General features: G+C 38.2%; 1 protein-coding gene across 22 annotated transcripts in view; it reads right to left on the reverse strand.

Moving 5' to 3' along the window:
- The window catches only part of LOC126919367 (bromodomain adjacent to zinc finger domain protein 2B-like), a 211,586-nt gene that overhangs the window by 57,850 nt on the left and 138,186 nt on the right, over positions 1–15,550 (reverse strand). For all 22 annotated transcript variants that reach the window (XM_050728446.1, XM_050728452.1, XM_050728450.1 and 19 more), the window contains 2 exons: positions 15,478–15,535; positions 2,918–3,086 (listed from right to left, as the gene is read on the reverse strand). In XM_050728446.1, the coding sequence (XP_050584403.1) occupies positions 2,918–3,077 (160 nt within the window). In that variant the 5' untranslated portion in view covers positions 3,078–3,086; positions 15,478–15,535. The remainder of the gene's footprint in view (positions 1–2,917; positions 3,087–15,477; positions 15,536–15,550) is intronic.

Here is a 15,550-nt window from a genome sequence, read left to right on the forward strand (position 1 = left end):
TCGACGGTTTCAACAACGAGCAATCTCGTCCATTAAGCCTCACCGGCCAACCATCCTCTACACACAAACCTCTACAAATTGGTATCTCCGACGTGAGTTGAACACGACTAAACAACCTCTACAGATATATCTTGAAACAATTTCCAGGATGCAATCCTGCTTTTCTTTCGCACGTTTCACAAAAAAAGCTGCGACTCGACAAAGGAACTCCTGAGATAAAAATTAATGTCGAGTCACACTCGACATACCAGTGCAAAGGGTTAATACAACGGTTATCTTATTGAAACATATGTGCAATCTAAAGTAATCTATATGATTTAGACGAAATTATCTACTGATTACCTATATCATATAACTATTTTGCTAAACGTGGGAAATCTTCCAAAACTTTAGAGTATTTTCGTATATATATGCCGGAGATGAGGGGACATTGGCGCCTTTCTTTTGGAATTTTTGGGAAGATCCCCAATACTTTAGCCTAGACTATTTATTATAGCTGTACTTAAATTGTAAAACTTAGAAACAGTTGTTATGATTCAATCCTATTATATTTGCCCGAGATTTGTGACGGTGGGCTTGGGCTCGAGGTGACACAACTGGTCGCCGAACGTAGCCACGGTCACGGGATGAACGTTTTTACCTAACAGAGAAGAGCCAGTATTGCGGGACACACGTTATATTAACAATCAAACCCCGGGCAGGAGCAATGCTAGCTCTACGCGGGTCTGCCTAGCAACGGCAGCTGGAATTTTGTTGATATCCCCGGGGCAATATGCAACGAACAAACGCGATCGTAAGGAGAGAAAAATTTCCATCAGTCTTTTATTCTTGCGATCACCTTGGACAGTTTTCACATCGTCTTTACGTGCATTATTATACCGAGCGTCACAGCAAACGTTACTTTGTGCTTCAAAATATATTCTACGTTTAACAAACAGTTACCAGGTTGACCGTGGATTCGTTATTGAACCTAAGAACATTGTCACTAACATCACGAGTGTTTAATCATCACGGTTTATCAAACTTTGTAAAAATCAATATTTATACCAGTAAATATAATCTCTATTGTACAACAACGATGGCTAGTCCGAATGAAGATTCGTTACACCCCCATGAATCTAACTCCAAACCCGACATATATATATACATATAATGTATGATAATATTAATACAAATTCGTAAATTGTAAAAATTGGAGGATTTATCGAATTGATTTTTAATAAAATTTGGTATGAAAATACTCGAGAGTTTTAGAAGATTTCCCACGTTTAGCAATACGTATAATGTATGATAATATTAATACAAATTCGTAAATTACAAAAATTGGAGGATTTATCGAATTGATTTTTAATAAAATTTGGTATGAAAATACTCGAGAGTTTTAGAAGATTTCCCACGTTTAGCAATACGTATAATGTATGATAATATTAATACAAATTCGTAAATTATAAAAATTGGAGGATTGAGTTGATTTCGGAGCAATACGTTGATATTTCGATAACCTGTTGATACTTCAACATCGTAAATACAGATTGTTGTAAACACCAAGTGTATACCAACTATAGTAATATTTATTCGTTTATAGATAAACGAGGATCGGTGCCCAAAAGAGAATTTATATAGCGTCTCCATGCTATTTCGCATTAGTGCAAACAGCTTGATTAATGAAGCTTGGTACGGCAGCAAGCAAAAGGGATTACGTCGATAATCTCATTCAATATCCAACGCTTTTCAGCATAGATCATGTTGTTATTAATCGCAGTGATTTCATTATTTCTCTTCGTCTTACTCGTTCGAGTTATAGCTCGTGTTTACAGTCTGATGTTACAGAGTTGTAAAGAACTTTAAAGATGCTTCGACGTTCCCTGCGTTCTATCCAACGAAAATACATTTATAATCCCGATAATGAATAATAACGACTCGTTTTTCCATTTAACAGCTTACGAATCTGAAACGAGTTAATTAGACACTTGGATATGATAATTTATGTAGAGATCGAATAAATTTCTATTAGATTTGTACGAACTAAAAAAAACACTGAAATCCTTTGGTACGTGACTGAAGAAAGTTTCAATGAAGAAAAAGTGAACTTAAAGAATTTATTAGATAATCTGTTTATCTCTTTGTGCAATGAATTATAGAAAATCAAACAGTAGCATCTTATTAACTTCCCATTACACATCCAGAATTCTACAACTTTCCCAAAATAAAAGATATCCTAATTTTGACAAGAAAAATTGTTTATCATATTTAAAAAAAAAATCCTCTCCCATGATTATTTGCCAAAACATAAAAATTGCTATTATTTTTAAAGATTTAGACATCCTCGATAATCCAATTCTCCTAATCCACCAAAACTACTGTAAAGGAAAACCCATCGATCACGGCCTGACATATAAATCGTTGAAATTTCAACACGTCCAGGAATTCCACTTTAGTGTAATTAGCTCGTCTATTGCTGGCCTATCGATCTGCCAAGACGCGCGTGTCAATTAAGCCACTCGGACCAAGAGGACCCGCGTTGTAAGCCTAGTAACGTGTTAGTATCTACGTATAATCCATGTCATTAGAAACATCCTTATTCTGTGCAAAACGACTGTGACAACATAAATAGATACGACTTTATGGATTTTTGGAAATTTCCAAAATTTTAGTACAAAATTTCGTCAACTTTCTGTGGATCTTGGTCAGAGGTACGCTCAAATATCAATCACTTCGCCCAAAGTAAGTAAATGTTTGGTGACTTATCAACGAAAGTGTACATATCTATATATGTAACAACTAGATCTTGGTAAGAAGAACGTGCGCACGAGATACAGAAATGTAGAAAAATATATATCGTGGAAGAAAAAAAGAAACAGAAGGAGAAGCTAGAAACAGGGAAGAGGAAAAAATGGGGGAAGAAAAATTGGCTTACCACCGAAGAGCGCAGTCGGATCGAGCAACGGATTGGCCTGGTCCGCCTGCAGTTTCTCGGAGGCGGAGGTGGCGCCTGGAGTCGCCGTGGCCGCCGCTTCACCTCCGCCACCTCCACCGCCCCCGCCACCTCCGCCCGATGCGGAGTTCTCCTTCTCCATGCCAGTCCCCTGAAAACGAGCATCAGCGTTTCGTTAGAACCGTTAACTTCGTGCCACCGCCGTATGGATCGTTTCCTCGCCGGGTAGACGCTCGCGATAGAAGAATAACAGAGATGGGGAACAGGGTGGAGGAAGGTGAACATTTTTGCCGTGGAAACTGATGGCAGCTCGTAACAATGGCCAGGAAGTTTTGACGAGAAACGAACGACGGATTCCTGCTTCTTAGGTTGAATTTTCTCTCAAAGAGATTACGATTAGGATTTTTATGCAAGTCTGTGTCTTCTGTGGATATACGTCGATGGACATATGTAATTGAGATTCGTTTTACTTGTCGATGATTATAGCAAATTAAGTAGAATGTCTGATTCGAATATTTCATACATTTTTATATATCACGTATATGTACTTTGTGCACTTTTGCAGTTTTAAATTTCAAGTTTCAAATTTCAAATTTCAGTTTTAAATGCGTAGCAATCTGGATATTTGATTTTGTTTCGAGGCTTTTTATTTAGGATACGAAGCAGAGAATTTTCAATGGAATATTTAGGTTACATACGTATATACACGGAGTGATCGATGAATGAAAAGTCGATAATAGTAAGGCTCGTAGTAACGGAACAATAGTACTATTTGTTTTCCTTTCATTCTTTCCAAACCACCGTACAATCATCGGTGAAGGTCTTCGCAGGCCTTGACCTTTCAGACGTCGAGGTTCTGAAGAATTATAGAACTATGGCGATTACATCTCGATTAAAAATCAACCTTATTACGTAAGCGATATACTCAGAAATATATTAAGACTTTAATAAATAACTTGTATTTTATTATCGATAAACAATTATATTTTTGACAATGACTCGTAACTTTAAAATTATCAAAAAACTTTCAATTCTTATAGAGGTCACAGATAGAAGATGTAATCGGACAAAATCTAATCAAAAGTATATAAAATCGAACAGTTAAAAGTTATTGTACTCTCAGAGTTTAACTTTTATTTAATGAAATTATTATCACGTTGATTCGATCTAGTTGAAAGAAGAATGAACTAGTTTTCTACCGTTTACCTCTTTTTCCAGTGAATAAACTCAGCTTGTTTAAAGAAAAAGCAGAGAATAAATCGTTTCAAGACGACTTCGTTCCCCACCGCATTAACGTAATTCATAACACAATACATAAAAATCGAAAGTTTTCGAGTAATTATGGCACACAGTGTATATAGATGGAAAAAGAAAAGCATCGTGTCTGCGGAACGTCTGGATTCCAGTTAATTATGTTAATACGCCGACGCGGCGCGGCGTCTCGAAACTCGCGAAACATTCTTCTATCTCCTTCTCTCCTTCCCCCTCTTTTCTACCTTCTGATGAAGAAAGAAGGCGAAGGTGGGGGAACGTAAAAATTCAACGTTATTATTTCAGTCACGAGCATACGTAAACACGTATGTGTGTCTCGCATGTTCATTCGATGACTGTTTACCAGTCGAAGAAAGGCTTCCTCGAGCGCTTTAAATAAAGGTCGTTCTCCCCTCCACTATTTCCCCTCCAGCGCTTCAATCAGCTGACTGGCACACTCCCCTCCCTCGCCGCCCAGCTGTTGTATAAATATACATCGTTACAACGTTGAGTCAGGTTAGGCTGGTGCTAGGCTAGACACCGCACCAGCCACTGGCACCGTTATTATCATACACTGTTGCCTTACGTATAGTAGTATAGTTAACGCGTATCGAGCTCGACACCGCGAGCAAACATATTTACTTACATACATCGCGTATTTCTCTCGCTACTTAACATATTATTGACCTACTAGCGCGTGAAAAAATTAACTCGCGCAAACGTACATTTTCGTAATTGAATAAAGAACGAGGTGAATAAATTTTAAAAATTATTTTTAAGCAAATCTATAAACGCGATTTATGTAATTTTATGCAATTATGAAAGAATACATTCATTTATGTAAATATACAAATATATTCAATAATTATACCGGTTGATGAATACTATCGGTTAAAATTTTACAATTTCTTCTACGTTACATTTCCTGAATGTCGATCACAAATTTTTCCTCTATACTCTGTTATGCAAACACAAATATATTTGTGGCTAAACAACGATGTTTATACGTATGCGTGTATATATGGTGTTGATAAATACTTTTTGAGAAACGATTCTGGAAACAAACATGACGATTAATACGCAAAAGCGTGGTTTCAGATTTATTTTTCTAGTTATATGAGAAATAACTACATGACCATGAATATAGATAATTTAAAAAAAGATGCAATAGTTTGAAAATTAAAGAGATGTAAGCATATCGAGGAATAAATATCTTTAGTCGGAAAGAAGAAAATTCTTGCACTGATTCGAGACTCCGTGAAGAAAGTCTAGAGTATCGGGAAGCCTTTTATTCCTAATCGAAGGACGAAGCCGTGTGGAAGCCGTCGATCGCCGGAAATTGTCTTGGACCAGCGCGCTTTCTGCGTTCCGGGGATCGATGGAGCGCTATCTACCCTCTGACGTGTCCAAAATCGACTTGCAACCGTGTCATCGACGATCGATGAACCCCCGACATTCGACAAAGTAAGACGCAGTACTTGAATTGTTTCGGTTACGGAACATTCGGTCGATTGATTAACCCAATTCCCAATGCCATACAAAACAATGTCCAGTCATTCTGCATGACTTTATATTTCGACACAAGTTGTATCATAAGTATGACGACGCTTCTACGTTTATTATTAGAACGTGAAAAAGTAGATTTTCATAAAACATTATATTTTGCAAATGTATTAGGCTGTCCGAAGAGTGTCTTTCTTTTAGAGACACGTCTTTTACAACGACGCATCTTTATACGAACATAAAACCTAATCTGTCGGACGTTGTGATCTTTATTTTGATAAAATAAAATGAATCGTACGTAATTCGATAAAATAATATAAAACGAAAACTATTGTGCTTCCATTATTCCCTTATAAAACGAAAGAAACTTTTCGGACGACTTTGAGAACGACAAGAGTTGTAGCGAAGACAAAGAGAAGAAACACGAATTAACAATTAATAAATTTTATTATTAGAATTATTATTCTATCAAATTTTTTATTTTTTTTTTTTTTGTAAAGCTTGTATTATGACGATTTTTACCGGTAAAAAAATTTTACAGGTACTCAAGTGTTTTTGACAAAATGAATGCTAACTTTTATTCAAATGGAAATATGGCTTTGTATACTATTTTATTTATAATATATCATCTTTATTAAAATCATCTATAACCGATTCTAATGTAAAAGCCAATTCAGGGCTAAGTGCCTAAATAAAGTAACCTAAACCTAATCTATTTATTTCTACTTTATCTTAACACATTGTTGACTGGCCACGAGGTAACTCTGGTTTTCATGGCCAAACGTTGCCAACCGGCTACGAGTAAACTCGTGATGCGCTCTCTTTTTCGCATCAGCGTCGTTTTCTTAGCACGCTATCGGAGATGATACAGTGCAATTGTTGGTCAGCATACCTCAAGCTGTGTCTCTCGCTTATAAGACCCGTCAAGTTGTCCTTTGTTGTAAAAAAAATGTCAACGATGACGGAACGTAGCAACGAAGAATCTTTCGATGAATTACGCCGATGTTTTATTTGATAGTCCGAGTGATTGTGAATCAAATTGTGGTGACTTGGAAAATGATACTGTATCAGAAGATAGTGAGTTTGATATTAGACCAGCAAAATATCATTAAACCTACGTGCATATTACAATACAATAAGCGCATGAAAGGGGTAGATCGTGCAGGTCAGTTTTTGGCGAACAGCAGTATTTTACGAAAAACTTTAAAGTGATCGAAAAAATTAGCACTTTTTCTGATAAACTGCACCTTGTTCAATGCATATAAAACGTACTGTACCTATCTGCCAAAAAATAAAACAAGATACAGAAAATTTCTACTGGAAGTAGCTAGAGAATGGATAACTGTGGATTCCAAAGAATGCAGCATTGCACCTGACGCTTCTCGAATTTCTAAAACAGCTCCTTATAATGACGCGCCCTTCAGGCTTTCCGGACAACTGAGAAACGACGTCTTAGAAAAAATAGTCACTGGCAGAAAAACAAATCCGACTAGAGCGTGTAGAGTATGTCCTTCAAAGGGAAAACACGGTTAAACTAGATATATTTGCAAAAGCTGTTGTGTACTATTACACGTAGATGATTGTTACATTGTTTATCATAGGAAAAAGAAATATTAAAAGTTGAATAATAAATAAAATTGATCAAAGTTTATTTATATTTCTTTACTTGCACATGCAATTACGAAATAATAGCCGGTAACATGAGATAAATTGTCGGTAATATTGCCGGTCAACAATGTGTTAAAATTATCTATGTATGATATATTTGGATAACCCGTTGCTAAGCTCGGCTCTAAGAAAATCTACGCTTACAAAATAACCTAATAATAGAAACAATCCATCATACTTTCCGAAAATACCATCTAAACTAAATGGAAAGCCTCGTAGACTGAAGATGGTTGCGTCGAAACTTCTATACTCGATTGTACGTGTCCAACCGGGCATGATACTTTCGGAATACCAGTGAACCGCGACGTGACGACCCCTCGACCCCTCGACGAAGTTGCTAAAAATTCGCCGCTTACAAGCAGCACAATATTCCCCGGATACTTGTTTCATACGGCGAATACCGAAGTGACCGTGCATGAGCGTCGAATTCCCGGTAGTCAACGAATATCGAGAAACGAGCCTCTGTTCGACGCGATGCTGGCTGCTCTTCTCCTGGCTGCCCGGTTTTCAGCCGCGCGAGCACTTCCAGACGCTCGTAAATTGGCGAAAGGGAGAAATAAAGTGAGACGAAGAGAAGAAGACGAATAAGAAGAGGGAAGCCTTCGGTCAACGAGAGAGAATCGAAGGATGGTCGAAAGGAGAGAAAGAGGCAAAGAAGGGAAGCTGAAGAGCCAGAGGCGGCTACGACCATCGATTTCTCGACCGGTGTTACGCTCCTTCGACTGGGAAAAACTTGCCGCTCGACGATCCGCTATGGCTGTACGCGGTGACGAGAAAAATGCTCCTTGGGGAATTTGTTATTAAGATATACACTGGGTGTGTTGGAAAAACTGAGGCAAAGTTGCGAAGGTAGAAAATCATCGAAACATAGAAAAACGTTCGAATTATTTGGATTGAGACGACGAGTGTAGCTTGGCAGGTTTCTGGGTTCAAACAAACAATGGCTTTAATTAATTAAAAAAATTCAATGTTGGAAGAATTATTTTAAGATATACACTGGACGAGTTAAAAATGTTAGGATCGAAATGCAGAAATAAATATTCAACGAAACAAAAAGATTTTTATGCTTTGGAACGGTGAATATAGCTCGTCGCGAGATTTTTCCATTGAAATACGTCATAGCTTTAAAAATATTTAACGGAAACGTCTATGAATAGTCAAAGAACGAGAAGTAGGTAAATTATATGTTAGAATATAATTGTCATTTTTCTGTATAATGTCATCGGAAGGAAACAAATTGCGAGTACGATTTTTGGAAGTGTCAATCAACACAGTCAGCTACGAATCCATAAAATGGCCTTGCGGAATCTCAACACTGACCGATGGCACAACGGACAAAGCATAAATCACGGAAAGCGTTAACCTAGATTCCGTTCCTTGAAACCACGCATGCATATCAATATCACGAGTTTGCAAAATTTCATGGAAAAGGGAAGGATAGATTCATGTAAATCTAACAATAAGAATGGATCGACTGTTTTGAGTACGATAGCACAATTTCTGTATCATTTCTACTTCGCAATTGTTATAATATTTCGCATAATATTATATAAATGCGGATATTTAAAAAAATATAACAAACCTGTTTTTCATACGAAAAATATAAAATAGCAGGCATAATTTTTTTAGAATTGATTTTTCATGAAATTTTTGAAACTTTCATCTATCGTTTACAATAGAAACAACGCGTATCTTTTGATGTTTTATACATAAGACACGACGCATTAAACTTTAAAACCAGTTTTATTGGAAACAAAAATATATAATTTAATTAGTTAACAATCTGTGAAAGGTTTGACAAAAGAAATTTTGCATACCAATAGAATTAAAATATTTTCTTAACTTCTATACCAGAAAGAATGAACTTTGAGCTAATATTTTTATTCGAACGCATCGACCAACCCCTTGAAGAACGCGACGGAGGGTGGAAAGAAAAATGGAGGCCACTGCGAGCGCGACTGGGCCATGGTGTAACAATAACATGGAAATAGATACAGGGGACGTCGTGTCTCATATATCTTGCTGAACACACGACTACACAGAGGGAAAGGCCCTTTTTCTTCTCTACTTGCGCCATCGCGCGAAAAGTTTATCGGTTATTGCCAAGCATAGTGACCCAGACACGACTATGAAACTTCCTCCAACCCTGTGCATATGGAAAAAAACTTTACCCCTTTCGTGATTGACTGTGCGCCACGTGCTGAGTGATTTACAGTAATTCAAGAAAGTATTTTCTCACTTATCGATACCAATCGTAAATCGATTTTACCAACTTGTATATTGTATTATACGTGTTACACGAAACATTTCGAAATTTTCTTAGCGCTGAATGCAGTGCGGTTATTACGATCGCATTATGACTATGTATAAAGTTTGAAAGCGATCGGAAAATGCATACAATTTTTTTAGTTTCTCGAAAAAACATTTCGTTTTTGTATTTCATTATGTATTCAATCAAATTAATTTCTATTGAGATATGTGTCATTTTGTGTGCTACACTAGATTAGCCGTGTAGTAGTGACACACATATATGAGTACCATGTATGAAACTTCTGAAAGAACAACTGCGCTATCAAATTTGAGACGAATCGAATATCCAACACGATCCTTTCAGATATGTATGTATATCGAATTATGTACAAATTCTGCATCGACCAAACACAAAAGAGAAAACCGCACAGTATACCGACCACATAGATCGCTCGTGTCCACGATATTCCTCTATGCCTTAATTCTCACAGTTCAGCAATCTTCGCCATTTTTCATTCGCAATTCTTTCTGCGATTTCTCTCACCCTTATTTCGTCGAAAGACACAACTCGTTGACGAAAACGGATTCTACAAAATCGAGGAATGATTAGCTTGCCCGGAAAGTGTCTTCCTTTTGCAGACACGTCTTTTACAACGACGCATCTTTATACAAACATGAAACCTAATCTGTCGAACGTTGTGATCTTTATGTTGATAGAACAAAATGGATCATACGTGATTCGATAAAATAATATAAAAAGGAAAATGTCGCGCATCCAGCATTTCCCTATAAAACGAAAGAAACTTTTCTGACGACCTAATATGTGCAGTGCACAGCGTCTCGTAAAACAGATGAATGCAATTGTTCCGTTAGTAGTGTGGTAAAGAAAATGGTGAGACGCGTGCAAATTTGTATCGACGAATATCTCGTAAATCACATGTCAAATAAATCTGAAACTATTTTTATATCAATTCTAGGTGTAATCTAAGTGTTGCTATACATTTATTTCGGCGATTAAGATTCACAATTCTCAACAATTTCTACGTAATTCAAGACACGTTCCTAACGACCAAGTAGATAGTTTCATTTATAACAGTCGATAATTCATACGAATTAGCAGTTTTAGGATTGAAAAATTTCTAGAATAGAGTTAGAATTGTTTCTAGAATGATTCATACGTTACGAAAGTGTCTAGAAGATGTCTTGAATCTTCTCCGAATTATAAATTTGTATCTCCATTTTCACACCACTTTTTCAAATTTAAACTCATGTAAGAGAAACACAGGAATATTCTCGTTATTCGTGAAAGCAAATAAACGAGATTCGTATTTTTTAACGATAGAATGAAATTGGATAGGTTCATCAAATTAAATATAAAACAACACACATCAATCTAATATGGGAAAATGGTAATATTCGCTGTTTCGGAAAATCTAAAAAAGAAGATGGTAACTTTTAATTTTGATACGCCGCAAAATTGCCAGAAGATAAATTACACGGGCGTGAATAACGAAGTCCTGGTATCCAGAGGCACGAGAGAGCGGATGATTTTATATCTTCGCTGAAATTTTACACGTTTGTTATGCGTGGGTACAATGTTCATTCGACAAAGAGAGAAATGATTTATTTACCGATCGACGCATATGATAAACTCCATCGTCGGTTATTTGCATAATGATTTATATTTTATTTGTTAACTTTGATCGTTTAATCAAGACCGCGCGTATTTACCGATCCTGTGTTCTTTATCAACCCGTACACACTCCATTTCCACCGGTATCCATAAATTTCTAAATATTTTTCATTAAAATTATCATGAATCTTTCCTCTCTGTTGTTTCCGCGCGTTTCCATCCTTTCGACTTGCACGATTCATCGACGTGATACAAAAACCACCCACCTGTATTTTCCTATTTCGAAAACGAAAACGAAGAAGCCATGTACCTTGTAACTGACACGCAGATCAAACTACAATCAACGACGAACAACAATTTTGGTAACGCGAGTTCTCCATAAAAGTCGATCTCCATCCGAAAAACGCCTCCAGGAAGCGTGGGTGGTTTTTTTTTCTCGTTTTATATTTCAAACAACGGAACCGTGTTCCATTGGAAAAAGCCTGCCACTGCGAAAAAATGTTTCTAATAATTGCTGGAAAAATCCGCAGGCCGACGACCGATCAATCAATAACGGAGAACGATATTGTTTTGCGACGCTATCGATGCACATGCTAGTCGGATACTCGTCTGACAGCAGGTGACGGTGACAGGTGTCAATTTCGAGGTGACTGCTGTCAAGGAACGTTACCTTCTGTCATCGACGTTAAATTATGACCGTTTTCCCAACGCGAATCTTGCCGCCAGTTTAAATGCTGTTCCCACTTGTTTGAAGTATTCTCTTCAATGGATACAAAACATGGTATAGAAACAGACCACGGGAAACATGTCGCGTCTGTTGACACGATATCATTTTTCCATGGATCACAGATCACGTAGGAAAATGCAAATCTTTGTTTAACTTAGTCCTTTGGCTAGCAAGGAAAAACTCCAAGATGGATTGAGCTAAACAAAATCAAGGATATTAAAGACATTAAAGATGTGCATTTAATGTGCTTAAATATCGAATTATCGAGCTTTGTACAGCACAGAACACCCTGTCACGACCATTACGAAAACATAACGATTCTAAACTTTTGATCGACGTTTGATCGAGCATTTATGGCATTTATAGGGCGAAATCAAGATTGATTTTATTTTCATTTTCGTTACACTGACTTACATTTTTGTTTAATCCTTGAATATTACCACAACGAATAAAATCTACGACGACTCTAGCTGCAAAATCCTGTTGCATATAACAACAAGTACAAATAAAATGTTTCTCCACCGACCAACATCCTGCTGAAAACGAAAGAACAATTCCTCGAGATCTAGCACTCGAAACTCTGCAGCACAGCTTGCAACATTTTAATCCCCTGCATCCTGAATTTATCAAAACTAAGCCGAATCTAAGAAAGCCGTGCTTAAACGCAAGAAGAAGACTTCTCGTTATCCGTGGGTAACGAGTCATGTCTCGTATCGATGCCAGACAGCCTGCCCCTCTACAGAGGCATCGGCTCTGGTTCGATCAATTTCCACGCGGAGCGCAAAGAATTGCGCTTCCGCCGTCGAAGCCACTGTCACCGGTCTCTGCTATCCTCCCTCTCCCTCTTTGCCGCATCTGCGTCAATTACAGACGAACTTGGTCGGTTCTCCACAGAGAAGCAAGAGAAGAGAACAGTGAGAGCGAGGAACAGAGACGAACAACATACAAACGAGAGAGAGAGAGAGAGAGAGAGAGAGAGAGAGAGATAAAGAAGCAAATAGAGGAAGGAGGGTGGTTGGAAGAGGAAAGAGGAGCGGTTCGCTCGGATATACGTGGCAACGAGGATCTCGGATCTTGATGGTTGCGCGTAGCAGAGGCAACGGTTACGAGATGCGTTGGTGTGCGGCTCCGGAGAGAGGAGAGACCGGGCTAGCAAGAACGGCCAGAGGGACAGGGACGGATGAACGAGGCAGCGCGGTGGAGAGGCGGAGGGTGACGGAGATGGAACGAAGGGTGGCGGTGAACGCTGGCGAACGTGCCAACGGGAGGAGGAAGGGGGTGCAGAAAAAGGGAGGAAAAAAGAGACAGGTACGCGTAGAAGGAGAAATATACAGGCAACGCTCGGAGAGCACGGCGACCGGAGAGAGAATTCAGGGAGAGAAAAAGAGAGAACGAGAGATGTGGTCGCAAGAGGCGGTGGAAGTGGAGGAGGAGTAGCAATCAATACAGAGCCACCAGAGCAAAACCATCCCTCGACTTCTATCTGCCTCTCTCTTGCGCTCCGTTCCTATCGCGGTCTCGCTATCTTTCTTCTTTAACCTCCACCATCCCCCTATCTCCGTTTCTCTCGCTCTCTCTACCCCTAACAGCCACGAATACGACGGTTATATGGATGCTATAGGGCATAGAGCGTCGCTAACAGGGACTTTCGTACGCTTCCACTCGGCTGTGTTGGCCCGGTCTCTTCTCTCTCTTCTCTGTGTATCTCTCGCGTTGTACACACCCGCGCGATCCGGTTCCGTCGAGAGCGACCGCGTCTGCCGTTGCCGCTGCTGCTTCTGTTAGCTGCCACACGGCTCTCTGTGTGCGCATCGACTCTCTCTCCTCTCTGTGTGTTGGTCGGGTTACCTGCGATTATGAGCGATCGTGCGTGCGCCAGTGGACCGGCCGCAGCTCGGAACGAGCGCCCGAGCTACGCGGCTCCGATTTGGCTTGCAAAGAGGTGGTTTGGCTGTTTCGATGAACCAGAGCGCAGGGTACCAGCGAAATAATTGGATTTCTCTTCTTTCTTTCGTTATGTCTTTAAAGAACCATTTCAAAGAACCGTTTCCGTAAATTTCACCCTTAACTACTAATGCAGCACGATGAAATGCTTTAAACATTACGAACATGGATATAGTTTCTCTTTACGAATTTACAACATAATTTGTAAGATATTGCAACGATAAATGTCATTTATTAAAATCGTCTTAACAAATTCCATCGTGCTATTAAAAAGGAATATACGGTTTCACTTAAAACATTAATTTCACCTTGAAATTTTCCCGCCACCACTCGATCTACAGAAAACAATTTCCAACAATTTCTATCAAACAACTTTTGTAGAAATATTTTTTTGGTAGATTCAGTTCCTCGCGAGCTATTCTTTCTTACTAAATTGGTCATAAATAAATCATTAAGTAAAGCGTTAATATAATGAAATGATAGAGGAAGAGGACAAAGAAGACATTTCTTAGCAAATGGAGTTAACTGGAGACAGGTCGTCGTTGTCATGAACAATACTGCGTTCTTGAACCGATAATAATTACACCGCGTGGTTCAATGCTATGCGCATAATTCAAGGGCGAAGAGAAAGGTTGCTTAGTTGGACGTTCACGATCCCCATGAACTTGGATTCGCAAGATCATGGACCTTGACTCTGCCGACTCGCTAAACCTTCCATAATGAAACTGGCGTGAAACGCTTCGATCACCGCGTTAATTACATTTCCTTCGATGAACGAATATAATGCGAACAGAAGTCGAGGCGAACAGTCACGGAAGATGGCGATTTGTTGAAAATATAAACGCGTGACATTTTGAACGAGTTTTCAAACGTTACAGGTTACTAGATATACCTGAATCATGATCGGTTTTAATCTTGACGCTGAATAATTAATAAACTGCGATTATTTATGGATATTTAAAGATACAAAAACGTATAGAAAGTATAGAATAATATGTAAAATATCTACCTAAACACACGAAACAAACGTCTATTTAGGTTCTATTGCTTTGTTTGTAATTAGATATGGAATTAGATAGCTTTTCATGTTCGATGTTGCATGTACGCGATATAGTGCTTGAACAGGTTGTTAATTAATTAATTAAATGCATTTATTGTTGGCAAAACCGGTTCTGATTTTAGCGTTTTATTTACAGAAACATAAGAAGAAATGTGTTTCCATCGTTAGTAATTGATAAAATGGGATAGAAATCCGCGGTTTATTAATTTGTTTTTTTTTTTTCTTAATTTATGTTTCAGCATCGACTACAAAAATCATTCGTTCGTAATTAATTTCTTCGACTGTTCTTAATAAGTTGCAATTTAAACAGAAGGAAAAGAATTTTCAATTTCCAACTTTGCTTACATTATTTATGTTACTACTATATAGATCATCGTCAATGCTGAGAATAGAAAATAAGATTTAATTTCCCGTGTATTAAAGTCAAATCACGCTGTGAACAAATATGGAGCGACAATCGATTATGGAAGGTAAGAAAAAGCGCGTTAAAATGTTGAAATACTCACAATTAATTACGGGGCCTCAACTCATAGTAAAAGCTGGCTCCACGAGGCTCCATCACATCTGAAACAGAGAAAT

Source organism: Bombus affinis, chromosome 8 (assembly GCF_024516045.1).
Source record: "Bombus affinis isolate iyBomAffi1 chromosome 8, iyBomAffi1.2, whole genome shotgun sequence".
NCBI classification, from domain to species: domain Eukaryota; kingdom Metazoa; phylum Arthropoda; class Insecta; order Hymenoptera; family Apidae; genus Bombus; species Bombus affinis.